The sequence below is a fragment of the Penicillium digitatum genome, chromosome 1, assembly GCF_016767815.1.
Source record: "Penicillium digitatum chromosome 1, complete sequence".
NCBI lineage: Eukaryota > Fungi > Ascomycota > Eurotiomycetes > Eurotiales > Aspergillaceae > Penicillium > Penicillium digitatum.
Genome location: NC_089384.1, coordinates 3,751,031 through 3,764,051, shown reverse-complemented (window position 1 = coordinate 3,764,051; position 13,021 = coordinate 3,751,031). Strand labels below are relative to the sequence as shown.

Here is a 13,021-nt window from a genome sequence, read left to right as displayed (position 1 = left end):
TGCACAAGTTGATGAACTTGATACGCAAGAGAGAGAAATCAATCGGTTACAGTGTCGATTGTCCTTTTCAACGGGAAGTGATGGGTCTACCTGTTCGCAATGTGCCCTTTAGCTTTCAAGTATATCACTTCTCCAGGGTTTCATGAAAATGGACACATCTCTAGGAGCGAGCCCTTTGCTCGTCTTTCTAACTGCCAACAAGAACCCCATGGGATTGCAGGTACGAAGGCACGGGTAGTACAAACCCTTGTTTCTCCGAGGCTACGACTTTCTACACAGAATGACCTGGACTCAGACAATTAGATATACCAGATTAACATTCCCAGCGAGGTCCAGATTAGTGGCAGGTTAAAGTCAGAGTGAAAGTAAAAGATATCCGCCGAACGCCAGCCCCGAGCTCCATCAAGTTGAAGATGAAGTTTAGTCTTCTATCGAGCCACGATCTTGTCCACCTCGTCTTTGGCTTCGGTCCATGTCTCCAGGTTCTTTCGAGCCCAGTCCAAGTGACAACGAGCATACGCAACCTAGAAACTCATGTCAGTCTTAGTCATAACTCCTGAAGGGGGGGGGGGGGGGCATTCATACCATGTATCGTCGCAGATCAGCTTCTTTGTCCTTCTGGAAGCGCTTGAGATCGTTCAGCACGCCTGCACTCGCATCCTTGACGTCTTGTTCGGACACTTCTAACGCTTGCTCTAACTATAGATCGATTTTAGTTTGGGAACCATCTGAGAACTCCCACTCCACTGTCCACATACCTGAATCAAACTTTCTTTCGTCTTTCCGATCTGGTCCCGACGTGTTCGTTCGGGATCTACGTCCGCGAACCCATGGATGGCGTGGCTGATGCGACCGAAAATTTTGTTCGCTACAAAGGTCCCGCTGGATGACTTCCGATGAGCGGGGGAGCCTGGTACCGATGGGTCAGACCTCCTGAGTCCTCCGATCTGCGACCCAGGTGCAAAGCTCATGGGATTATCGTGAGTAGATGGGAAGCCGGGGTCAGAGGACATGACAGGACCATTGCCCCCTTCACTGTTGATAGCGGAGGAGGTTGACTGAGAACGAGGTTTGGTCACTCCAGAATGAGGGTTGGTACGGTTGAGATATTGCTCGATGCGCTTGGCTTCGAGTTCACTGCGCTCAAGTGAGTCTAGTAGAGTCTTTTTCTTCGATAACTCATCGCGAGTCATTTCTTGTTGTACCCGCTTAAGCACTCTGTATCGTAGAACTCCGCGAACCACACTAGCAAATTGAGCACTCTCCCGCATAGGTTCCGCAAAGCTTGCGCTCAAAGCCGACGATAGTTCTTCGGTTTCAATATAAGAAGTATCCGCGGCCTGGCCGATCCGCTCGATGGCGGCAGCCACTGTTGGTGACTGTTCTGAAAGAGAGAACCCATTGTAACGCGCTCCCAATTCCATCAGGTCGGCTGAAAGCCCAGACAAATGTGAGAGAGTTCGTCGATTGACCTTCTCGATGTTTCCCTGCAAAAGTAGTTCTAGCTCCCGCGTAGACGCTTCAAAATTAATAAAGTAAGGATCCAGTTCTTCCTCGCTAAGCTTGCGAGCATCAGGGGGGAACCGCCCGAGCATCTCAGATCCCGAGAAGGATGGCGGCTCTGGCTCAGTCGGCGACGTCGGCGATGCTGCGATTCCACTAACTGTGGTAGTCCCAGCTCTGGGCTTGAGCTTTGCGGATGTGGACGGAATCGGGAGCCAGCCATGGGCTGGTGTGGGGTTTGCGGGGTCAAGAGGTGGCGCTTTGAGATTATTCTTTGGGACTGATGCTGCAGGATGGGAGCTCAGAACCTCACTCTGAGCAAGTGTTAGTTAACAAACTCCTAACCAGGAACATCCACTTCAAACCCACCCAGCTAACGTTAGGATCAAGGAATCTCCACCACACTCCATCCTCGCGGATCTCCTTCATACGCCTGCATCGGTTGAGAAACACACTGAGCATGCGCTTTCGGAGATCTATAATGGCCATATCATCTTTGGCTCTGGTGGGTTTAGCTGCGTAGTCTGCCATGCTATGCTTCTCGGGAATCGGCGGAACGACCAAGGTGGGATGCAAATTGACAAGGGTTTGTCTTAATGAGGCAAACTCGGAGTACCGACGGCGCACTTCCAGGTCCTATCAACATTTAGCATTGTACAGTCCTCCATCAGGCACCACTCTCTTACCGCAGTCCGAATTGTGTAAACAATAAAGCCCCCGCCACCCTCATGGTTTTTCCCAGCTTCGGTGATTAAGATTGGCATCTCGGGGTTTTCGTAAAGAATCTGCTCAATCCGACTATCATAGACGCTCTTCCGAGGGTATTGTTCGCTAGCGGCACCAAACTCGGCGTCATCCTCGGGATCGCTAAGATCTTCGGCGTGGGTGGTGTAATCGGGAGGCTCATTGCTGGATTCGCGGCTAGACGGAGGGGTTGGGTCATGTTCGTAGAGAGCTAGCTGCTGTCAGATACCGACCCAAAGAAAGAGGCGTTGGCAAAGGAACCGAGCGGAGATCTTACGGGGAGAGAGTGCGGCTGAATGTAGGGAATCAGATAGGCCAGACTCATGTTGATCAAAGGCCCCGTAGGGATTATTATCTTCGTCGTTCCACATTATGAAGGTACGAAGGCTTGATATGGCCGACCAGCACCGGGAACCGAGTTGGAGAAGCTGTGCCTGGGGATCTGCGGGGCGGGAAGTCGTGGTGTGGCTGGTGCAAGGCGGTGTTACCGATTACGTCATGAAATAGGCTTGGGTTTCAAAATTCGTGGATCGAACATGGGAGAAGGGTGTTTTGAACAAACGGACAACTGAGAAGAACTTTGAAGTTGGGTGTTATAATCTTTTGGTCCCAGGATGTAATGGTCGCGATGGTTCCAGTTTGAACCCCAGATTTCCCGCGTTCGCTAGGCCACAGCACGGTGATCCAAAAGCGGCCAATGCGTACCTGTCACTGTAGCCCCATTCCACTGCAGTAAGCCATTCTTCTCATACATAGCCAGTCATGCTTGGTATATCCCCGAAACAAGGAAGTTACTCTATGCAGCAAGAATTTTTAAAATTAGCTTCATTTGGGAGTAATCAGCTAACAAACAGATGGAGTATGCCGAAGGTTGCTGCTTGTATGGCAAAAGCCCCAAAGCAAAGAGCCTCGCATACGAACCTGTGGAAGGTCCTAGAGCTCATAACCGATTCTCATCTCTCAAAACCTCAGAATTTGTTCCACCGTGTCCTGAACAAGAATCAAAGTCCATAAACATTTCTCCTGTCGTGAAATGACCGTCAAATCCCATCCCACAATGTTAATGTGCCCTGTATCTTACTCGAGATCAGCATCCCAGGCCCCTGCAGCATCGTTGTTGCTTTTTCTCGCCCGCTCTGCGTTGCGCATTGCTGAAAATGCTGGTTCCATTCCATTAAACGAGCTCTGAGAACGCCGTAGAGTTGGATGGGGTGGCAGAGCTGGAGACTGAGGAGATTGTGGAACAGAGAGCGAGAAAATCCTGCGAGTGGGCTCGTCGGCAAACGAATTAGGGCTGGGGTCGTAGCCAGATTCATCTCTCGACCCATGAACATCACTGATGGTAAATGAACGGTTTACACGATGGGGACGCAGCTCCTGGGGGCTGGGCAAAGTGATATTGGGTTGGTTCTGGCGGCGTTGACGTAGGTTCAGAGGGAATTCGTTGTCAATGGAACCACTGGCGGAAGTGAGAGCGATCGATTCAAGTTCGTCTGTTCTGAGGTGACGTTCAACTTGTTGTTCCGAAGTGTCGCTGCCAGGCCCCGGCACAAAGCTAGGAGCAGTAGTACGGGTGAGACCGACTCCAGTATGCGGACTTGCAGAGGAGGAGTTGCAGCGAGAGTTTCGAGTTGAAAGATGGGTAAATTGCATACTGGGACCGAGATCAAGAACACTGATCTCACTTTCGCTCAGGACTGAAGCACGGGCTCGCATCGAGGTTCGCGTTGAGTGTGGGACCGTGGGACCAGGTTCTCCGGTGGGACTCAAGCCTGCAATTGAGACCTGGGCCGTGTCTTGAGAATACATTTCACTGGCTAGGTCAGACTTGGGTTTGGTGGACTCTAACATCTTGAGACGCAAGGCCTCAAGCCTCAGAAGCTCGAGTTGGTCACCGACGCTTCGGAAAGCCAAGTGTCTATCAGCGTGCTCGGAGTTAATCTTTTCAATCATTGATCTGGCACTAGCCTCGCTAACGTTAATAGCCTCTGGACACAACCTGGATAACTGCGGATCGAGTTGGCAAGGGTCATGTTTGATGAGCCCCCGACGTTTCGGAGACGGCACGGTGCGTTTCATCTTGAGATAACTGCGTGGATTTATGAATGAGTTGCGATTGAATGAAGGTGCGCGTGGTAATTGGGGAGTCAGTTGTGTGACAGTCATTACTCACACGCACTCAGCCCTAACATGGAAGGGACTGTGCAGGGTTGGCACTTTCCTTCCAAGGGCCTCTGTGTCACATCATTTCCCATTCTCTCTATATCTTAATATGCACATTGATGTCAAATATCACACAGTTCCTTGATCTAAATCCCAAGATGATTTTGGATATGTATGTTGACAAGTGAATCGATACATGACATTTAAAGGCAGGACGATGTGCCAAGATCCAGTACAAATCCCCCCTTAAAAAAAACAACGACTCAAAGGATGTGAAAAGTGTTTGTCAATCTTTCATTTGGATGCATAAGCTCTCCCTGTCTGACCTACGGAATTTGACTCCACAAGGTTTTGGACACCTTCCCTCCCGTTGATAGGATATAGTCAGCATGTGTACAGTGCAAATCGCCACACGACTACAGAAATCAATATTGAGAGACTAATAGGGCTAGATGTGCTACTGAAATGATTGTAGGAACAGTTTGGTAAGTTATAGGTGAGAGTCTAGGAGTCTGGGAATGGCTTAATGTTAAAACGCTGCTTGTGAAGCAAGGTGTAGCAAATTTGAAACGGCTACGTCTACATTTATGCTCAATTTGCCTGTGAAACTTGAAAGAGTGTCTGATACTGAGCCGGACCGCTGTAAGTGGATACCAATGGGAGAAGAAGGAAGAAACCCCACCAGGCTGCATAGAATGAGGTCACCTTGTGTAGACACATTGCTAGTAGTTACTGCTGATGAAGACTGGGTGTAGAGTCAGAGCCCAGACATGTTTTGGTGCGACGGGCATACTATAAGAGAGGATAGGTCATGTCGGTCTGTTTCTTATGTGTGCAAGACCTTTGTGAGGGAGCTGATAGTTAAGCAACAAAGAAGTGATGAAAGTCTTGCTTTCTCTACAACTTCGCTGGATCTTTACGTTGGGCTGAGTTTGGCATTGTTCTTACTTTGATTTGTACATTTGACTGAAGAAAACAAGAATCACATTTTTTATTTTGCATGGGCCACCTGCCCATCCCCCTCTCTCTAGGTAGAAAAAGAACCCCCCTTCCCTTTTCCCGTCCGCCTCTCCCCTACCCTTTTTTGCCCCATCATGTTCATGGTTCGGAGGACATGATGTCCTCGGACCCCACACGCAGCTCCACGACAGGGAGATCATCGGAGGAATCCTCCCCCTCACCCCCAGAGGTGAGACCAAATTGGAACTGAGGGTCGATGTCCATGCCATCGCCCCATGGATCTCGACCCACGAAGATGCCATCTTTGGGGGCAGCATTACCACCCGAAATCTGTGAGGAGTCGTGAGCGGCGTCGAACGACCAAGAGGGTTCCGTGAGCTTGCTGAGGGAGTCGACCTGCGATCCCCCGTTCTCGTGCTCGAAGTCGATTTTCTTACCTTCGCTGCCACCGTCTTCCGAGCCCGATGTACTCTCCTCAGCAGAAGAGTACAGGTCATTGCCGAGAGAGTCTTGCCCCCGACTCACTCGAGGTGTCACTCCTGCTGGGGCCAAGGTAGACGACCCCTTGCGGAGTGGAATGCCAAGATTGCGACCACCATCCTCTGAAAGTGATTGGGAACCACCGGGACTGCGGGAGCCCGAGGAACTGCCAGAAATGCTCGCCTCGCGGTTCCGGTAGCTGTCAACCAGCTCCCGCAGCTCCTGGTTACCCAATGCATGGTCGGAGCGACGGCGGTAGAACAGCAGGTATGCACCCGCTGTGATGATCGACTGCAGGTTTGTCACAGTCTTTGCAGAGGTATCTAATATGCACATTAGTAAGACAATCTTCCAATAATCATGTCAATGGGGGGATAACGGACCGTTGCAATAGACCCAGGCGCCAGAGACAAAGTCCTTGATGTAGGCAGTGTAGTGGCCACCACCCATTCCACCCATGTGGTTGTCGACAGCAATTAAATCGTACACGGCACTCTTTCCATCCAGAGGGCCTTCCACTCGGCTGCTCAAATCCAGTCCCTCGAAGGGGAAGTCAATGAGAGTGCTGATTTTGTGTCCGTTCCTGCCGCGGAATTGGCTAAACCGCTTAAGCTGGACAACCATAATATCCGGGGTTCTCCAAAGCTCAAACTTCTTGGTGGCCGAAACGTGGGTTTTGCACTGAGGACAAAACCAGCTATCTGCCCGAGAAAGAATCTCCTCCTTGCTGAACTCATCAAGACATTGGTCCAGAGAGACATTTGCTAGCTTGGGCTTTTTCTGGCTTATCATCATGGTGTGATCAAAGACAGTCTTGATGTTCATGTAGGTAGGGCGACCGCGGAGCTCCTCAGGGTCACGTGTCTTGCCGCCGAAAAGGGAATCGACGGCATCGGGAGACCAGTCGAGAAGAATGGCATCGCCTTGTCGAACAAGCGACAGTGATGAGTTAGGTGTCGAATCTGACTCATCTGTATCGACGTCATCATCGAGGTTATCACCTGCGGAGCTTTTGGATGAAGCACCCGATCCCTGGCAAAGATTAGCGAGCTGAATCTGAACGGACAAGACGGAAGAAACAAACCTTGGTGGAAGTGGGATGAGGTGGGATGCGAGAGGAAATTGAGGGATAGCTTTTGGTCGTGGAGATATTACGTCCGTCAGGCAGGGTGGTATTTGTGCTCATTACTGTTGCATCAAAGAGTGACAACAAACTGGCAGAAATCTTGCCAGCAAGAAGATGCTGAGGGGTCGTTACAGATTCAGAGTCAGAGTCGGAATCCGACTCATCAGTGTCGTCTGTAGGCTTTGAAGATTGCTCAGTTTGCATAGAAATGTCAACCATGCTGTCTTCGCCGTCAACAGAAGATGTTTTGATTCGGGAATCTGCTGATCGTGCATCGTCCTCGTTTGTGACCACAGTGTCAGAGTCATCAGTTGCATTATCGTCATGGCTGTTTTCTTCTGCAGCCAGTATGTCGTTTGTAGTCATGTTATTGGCCTGAGTAAGGAGCTTGCGGTAAATGGCCTCAAGATCTTGAGCTTCTTCGCCAGAAAGACGTATGAAGGATGGCATCCCGAAAAGTTCACGAGTGGCCTCTTTGTTCTTACGCGGAACAAGCTTGCGGTGGAAGACGGGCACAAGGACTGCATCATCATTGGAGGTAGAGTCGGAAGAATTAGTGGATGATGGAAGAGGTCCAAGATCAAAGAACACAATAGTGTCTTCTTGAGTAGTGCGTAAGCTGCCGAAAGTGTCGTCATCGTCACAAAAAGTTTGCCAGAAGGAGTTGTGCAATGTCTCTGCTGCAAAGATTCGTTCCCCATCAATTCCCATCTTTTCGGCAACAAAGTCCTTCCACGTCTTCAAGGGTTCGTGTTCATCGAGCCGAACTTTCAGAGATACAGGTGGGCCATCAAGAGGGTAAAAGATAATAGTTCGATTGATGAGCGTCGGACCCGTTGGGATGGGCACAGTGACCATTGTGAAAGGGTCCATGATGATGCTGGTCTTTTCACAATTGTGGCAAATCAGTGTTGACTTGTACATTCCTGCAAAGAGATCGGTGATAACGGAGGCGTTGCGGGCCTCATAGAGGTCCCAACACTTCTTTCCAAAATCCTCAAGAGCCTTGCGGTTGTGAATCATCTCGTCAGTGGAATCAGGGATTACAGTAGATGGCTTGCTGCCAACGATGCGGCTTAGATCTTCCGATAGTGCATCAAGGAGAAACATCACAAATTCCTGACTATCATGTTGCTCATAGCCAGCAAAGTCTTCACGTTGCCGACCAGCGGCAGAACGAAACCTGTATGGATTGACCGATCTTGGCTGAGGGTCCGATTTGTAGAGCTCCTGAAGCAAGTTGGCCCATTGCTTGGCAATAGTGCCGCCACAACCAAGGACGTTGGTAGGATTCAGCTCTGGTTTGTACATTCCGCCTGTAGATTGAGATTAGCATTGAAAGACCTCGTTCGCAGTATCCAACAGTAATGTGGGCATACTCACTGAGGAAGTAATAAGATAACTCCTCAATGCTTCGCACGCATTGCAACGCGGAGTTCATGTAACAAGTGTTACCAAGGTTTTGCAATCCCACAATAAGCTGTTTACCCTTCCGACCTCGGGAGATGAGCCCCCTGATTGGATCTGATCCGGGGATAGGAGTTGATCTGCCACTGGATTGTGTGCTCTTAAGCGCGGCTTTAGCAGCGGACGCTTTGGCAACAGCATCGTTCTTCGGTTGATCCACAGGGATACCCAGACTCTTCAGCGTTTTGACGGAGGCTTCAGACACCCAATCTCCACCTTTGTGTCCGCCAACCTGCTCCTCAAGAACAACGCAATTTGTCACACTGAGACCAGCCATTTCCAAGGTCATACGACCATTGTAGTTTGCATTCTGAGTCTGATCCTTGACATTCTCAAGCAACACCCGGTGGCTCCCCTCTGGAAGTTCGAGAAAAGCATTCAGATCGAAAAGAAGCTTGTCATTGGGATTCGAAATTAGAGCCAATGGGGGAGCTGGCGATTGGCTGCGGGAGGCAGCTGGGGTTGCTGAAGCTGATGCAGTGGTGCTGCGAGGTAGCTGAAGAATCTTCCAAACTCGAACTTTGATCGACATATCGATACCAGTCTGTTCTTTGGCATCCTTCAACCATTTTTGGTAATTCGTCTGACGACTGGCCAGGATCTTAACAGATGGCTTGATGGTTTGTCTCAAGATTGTTGGAGTGGTACCCACGGCGGGGTTGGCCAATTTGAAAATGGTGAAAATCGGAGGATAGGTCTCATATTCGATTTTTTCGGCATCACCGGGTTGGCTAGTGTTGTGAGCGTAGCGAATAATCACCGGTGACTGGTCGGCGAGGCCATACCACTTCTGGATCAGGTCCCAGCCATGTTCTGGAATTATCGCGAAATCCAGAGCGTCGTGCAAACCAGGGCGCAAAGGGACAAAATTCTCACCGGTTTCGTCTTTGAAGACAGGCGTGGCAGGGTCGGTGTCGAGCATTATGTTCAAATTGTTGACGGGACCAACGTCTCCCTCCAATGATCCTTCGTCCATGTGATCTGCATGAACCGTAGTGCGAGCGAGCACCTTCTTCAGCCAAGCCATTGAGACCACAAATCCCTTTTGTCCATCTTTCAACGGCGCCTCCATCAGCGCATTCACCTCAGCCACTTGCTCATCGATCGTAGGAATATCGCTTGATGTGGGCGATGCTGGTCCGGGCTGCTCGCCAGCCAAAGATTCCGGCCTGGTCTTGTCATTGCTCGAAGTGGTAGGATCTGTAGATTCATTTTTTGTGTCGTCGTATGTGCGAGGAATAATATATGTCCGCACGGTATTGCAGGCAGTGCTCACGCCTCCTTCGGGTTCGGAGTCGGTAACCTCAGATGCCGGGCGCTTCTCGCCGGGAGAAGGAGATCGTCCATGGGATGGAGGTGTGCCCTCTCGAGTATCGGAGGGCATGTCGGAATGGTCGCTGGAGAGGGTGAGTCCGGCAGTCGCGGTCGCGGGGGTGAGCGAGCGGCCAGGCGGGCTTCCGGACTGAAACTGCAGATGCGCCGGCACGTAGCGAGGCGGGGACAACGACGAACTCTGGCCGCGGGAAGAAGATGAGGATGTGTGGCGAGAGTGTGGAGGCTCGGAGCGGCCGTGACGTCGAGCCCGAAGGCCTGGACTGGTGCGAGGCTCTGGGGAAACTTTTCGTCTCTTTGGTGAAGACGTCGTGGCGATGAGCTGCGCACCTCGTGTCGCAGCTCGGGGCAACCAGGGGAAAATAGAAGACGGGATCAAAGCAGCACCCTTACTTCCGTTGGGTGGAAGTACAAGGGAATTTGGGTTGTGAACGAATTCGACTGGCAGAAAATCTCAAGTTTAGTAATTTTTTTTTTCCGGAGCGGAAACGAATCCCAGGGCTATCCACATACACAGACTACCAGCGTCTATGGATGAAAGTGAAAGATACTTTGTGAAAAAAAAATTTTGAAAAAAAGGAAAGAGTACAAGTAGACGGTTTGAACCGATGAAGATATGAAAGATGTATGGGGAGAAGAGAAGAAATATTAAAAAGTTGAAGCTGTGAAGCTCTTACTTTATACTTGAAGGTACAGCATTCAGAGTAGTTCGCACAACAGAAGAGACTTGTGAATGGGATTGATTGTCAATATAGCTATTGTATTCTTGGAATTGTTTGTGGGAATTCTGGTTCTGTTCCTATTTTGTATTGCCATTTCATTGCAGTGTTCTTAACCTATTGTTGATGGATTAGGGCACAGTGCCCTCACTGTCGTGCACCACTCATCAAACAGGTTAGACTATCCAAATCATCATAGTTTTATTAGCTTTGTTAGCACAGGAACTAAGGACATTTTTGCATTTTCTCAACTGCACTTAGCTGCTGTTTATGAACAAGCCTAGCTATAGTGAGATGGATGCACTCAAAAAAGAAAAAGAAAAAAACATTAGCTTCCAAATCAACGGTCCTCCATGTAAAGCCTGTACATGGTGTTGTTCTGCGCTCCTGAGAGGAGGTATTCCACATCAGCTCGGTAGAATACGGGGGTAGCCTGGTCATTGCGACCCCATGCAACGACAGCATTGAGGTCACCTTTGAATCGCTTGGTGAGGTCAAGACAGTGCTCACAGAGCATCAGTCCACACCCACGGGATTCTTCCTCACAATCCACCACCTCTGCGTAAGCATCAATTGGTTGAAGCGCCTGGCAAGACCCGAATGCGGGCTCTCGGCACAGGCAGCACCATTCGTAAAGGGGACTCGGGAAATACGGGCCAGCCTTTCCAGTCTCGGGGTCAGTCAGAGCTTCAGTTGCTTGATGTAGAAGTGTTGCAGCACCGGTTCGTACTGCTTCATTTGGGGACAAAGGCCCGGGGAGTAGATCGAGAATGTTGTGTGAGCATTTTATGATTTTGCATCGATCCCATGTACAGGAGACACACATTCGACTTTGATCTTTTCCTTCGCCGGTGTGGCCATCCTGAAGCTCGACGATTGTGCCGTCGTCAAATGTCCAGACCTCTGGGTTGCGAGGACCGAGGCCATTGATGCCATACGCAAAGTTGTTACACCAGTGGCAGGGTGGAGATCCGCCACTGTCATCTGCGAGAAACACCACCGGATGAGCAAGTTCGGTCCAGATTCGATGGGTGTTTACGGACTGCGAAGCAATGGTATTGGAGACAGTGGTGTGAGTGGGTGACTCAGCGGTGTCAGAAATACCAGTCGACGAGGGCTCCCTCTTCGAGGTCTTCGGGGTGTCGTCGTCTGAATCAGTGATAACAATCGCCTCATGTGGCCTCAGTCCCTGAACAACAGATGGCCGTACGTGGCTGAATAAAGGGGAGGAGAGCTCCCAATCATTCTCTGTGGGATTGATCTCTGGCGTCTGAATCTTTGGCTGACTAGCTGAGGAGCTGATGTTCTCACTCGGTTTAAATGCCTCAGAAACGTCGGGTTTTGGGGATCTACTATCGGGTGAGTTGGAATTTGCTAGAGAATGAGTCTTTGGAGAAATGCTTGGCTCGCTTGGTTCGGTTGCGGAAGAGAGTAGAAAGGGTGGGTATCTAGCTGGTCCAGCAACACATTCGAATCCATGATTCCGGCATTCAAGACAAGGCTGGGAATGATCATAATCAGCATGCCGATATGAACAAAGCTTTCGACCTTTGCAAATTTCGCATGATCGCTTCCGTTTGGGTGGTGGGCTCACAACGCAAAAGACATCATCGATTTCGCATGTTGCGCAAGGATAGGCAAACGGATCGGGGTCAGATGCAAGAGAGCATTCAATGCCTAGTTCTTTGCAGGCTTCGCATCCTCTTGCTGGAAGCTCGCTATCAGCAGGCAGGACATCAGCAGTTGTCGTTGATTCCGAGCCCTCGACCTTGGCTGTTTCTTTCTTCTGTGGTGATTCTGCCAGCGATTCCTTGTTGCGACGTCGAAGGCTGTATCGTGAATTTGGTGATTCTGTCTCGGGATTGACGGCCCAGTATCTGTCCCAGCTGTCGGGCTCACTATGTTGCGAGGGTGTCGAAGGGAGGGCGGAGTCTTCTTTTCCCGTGTCTGGGCTCAGTCTAGCACGGAGCGCAGGATTTGGAGACGCACTTCTGGCCCTTTTGTTAGATCGAGGGTCTTGATCACCGTCATGGAAAAGAGATAGCTTTCGTTTGGTGGGTGTTTGCATGCTGGAAGGTGTGTAGTCTTCATCCTCGTCATTGTCATGCCACGAAGCAATTGCAGCAGCACGCTTGGAGGCACGTTGTCGTAAGTGATATGGGCCAGTGAGATGTGGAAGCATGCAGAATTTGTCCGTGCTACGGTCAAAGAGTTGCTGAGCTCGTGCGAGTCTCTCGAGAGAATATGCCATGGCGAATAGCTAGCTGTGAGCTATGAAGAAGCCGCAATTTGATCTAAACGGTCACGAACGTAACAGTCTCAAGCAAGCAATGCTTACAGCCTGGTCAGATCAAATGACAGAGGACTTTTTGTAGCTTTGAAAGCCACAAATCTGGGATTTTCTTGGAGGACAAAAAGCACTCTCACTCATTTGCTGAGTTTGACTTGAACGTATCGTATCAATCGTTGCCCTGAGACGCTTGATTCACGCCGAAAAAAAGTATGAAGAGAGTGGTGGTCAACTCAA

The 13,021-nt window shown here is 50.1% G+C and overlaps 3 protein-coding genes across 3 annotated transcripts; all 3 read right to left on the bottom strand.

Moving 5' to 3' along the window:
• Positions 1-428: 428 nt before the first annotated feature.
• Pdw03_3618 (Sorting nexin-41) lies at positions 429-2,618 on the bottom strand (the record flags this gene model as incomplete). The annotated part of the gene is made up of 6 exons (XM_014676508.1): positions 429-524; positions 586-699; positions 759-1,817; positions 1,873-2,139; positions 2,190-2,458; positions 2,525-2,618. The coding sequence occupies 6 exons, from the start codon at positions 2,616-2,618 to the stop codon at positions 429-431; spliced, it is 1,899 nt and encodes a 632-aa protein (XP_014531994.1).
• Positions 2,619-3,324: 706 nt separating this feature from the next.
• Positions 3,325-4,326, bottom strand: Pdw03_3617 (uncharacterized protein; the record flags this gene model as incomplete). Its single annotated transcript, XM_014676509.1, has 1 exon — positions 3,325-4,326. One exon carries the CDS (start codon positions 4,324-4,326, stop codon positions 3,325-3,327), a length of 1,002 nt encoding a protein of 333 aa, XP_014531995.1.
• Positions 4,327-5,508: 1,182 nt separating this feature from the next.
• Pdw03_3616 (Fungal transcriptional regulatory protein, N-terminal) lies at positions 5,509-12,745 on the bottom strand (the record flags this gene model as incomplete). The annotated part of the gene is made up of 6 exons (XM_014676510.2): positions 5,509-6,173; positions 6,234-6,882; positions 6,935-8,292; positions 8,360-10,216; positions 10,289-10,303; positions 10,840-12,745. 6 exons carry the CDS (start codon positions 12,743-12,745, stop codon positions 5,509-5,511), a joined length of 6,450 nt encoding a protein of 2,149 aa, XP_014531996.2.
• Positions 12,746-13,021: the final 276 nt, after the last annotated feature.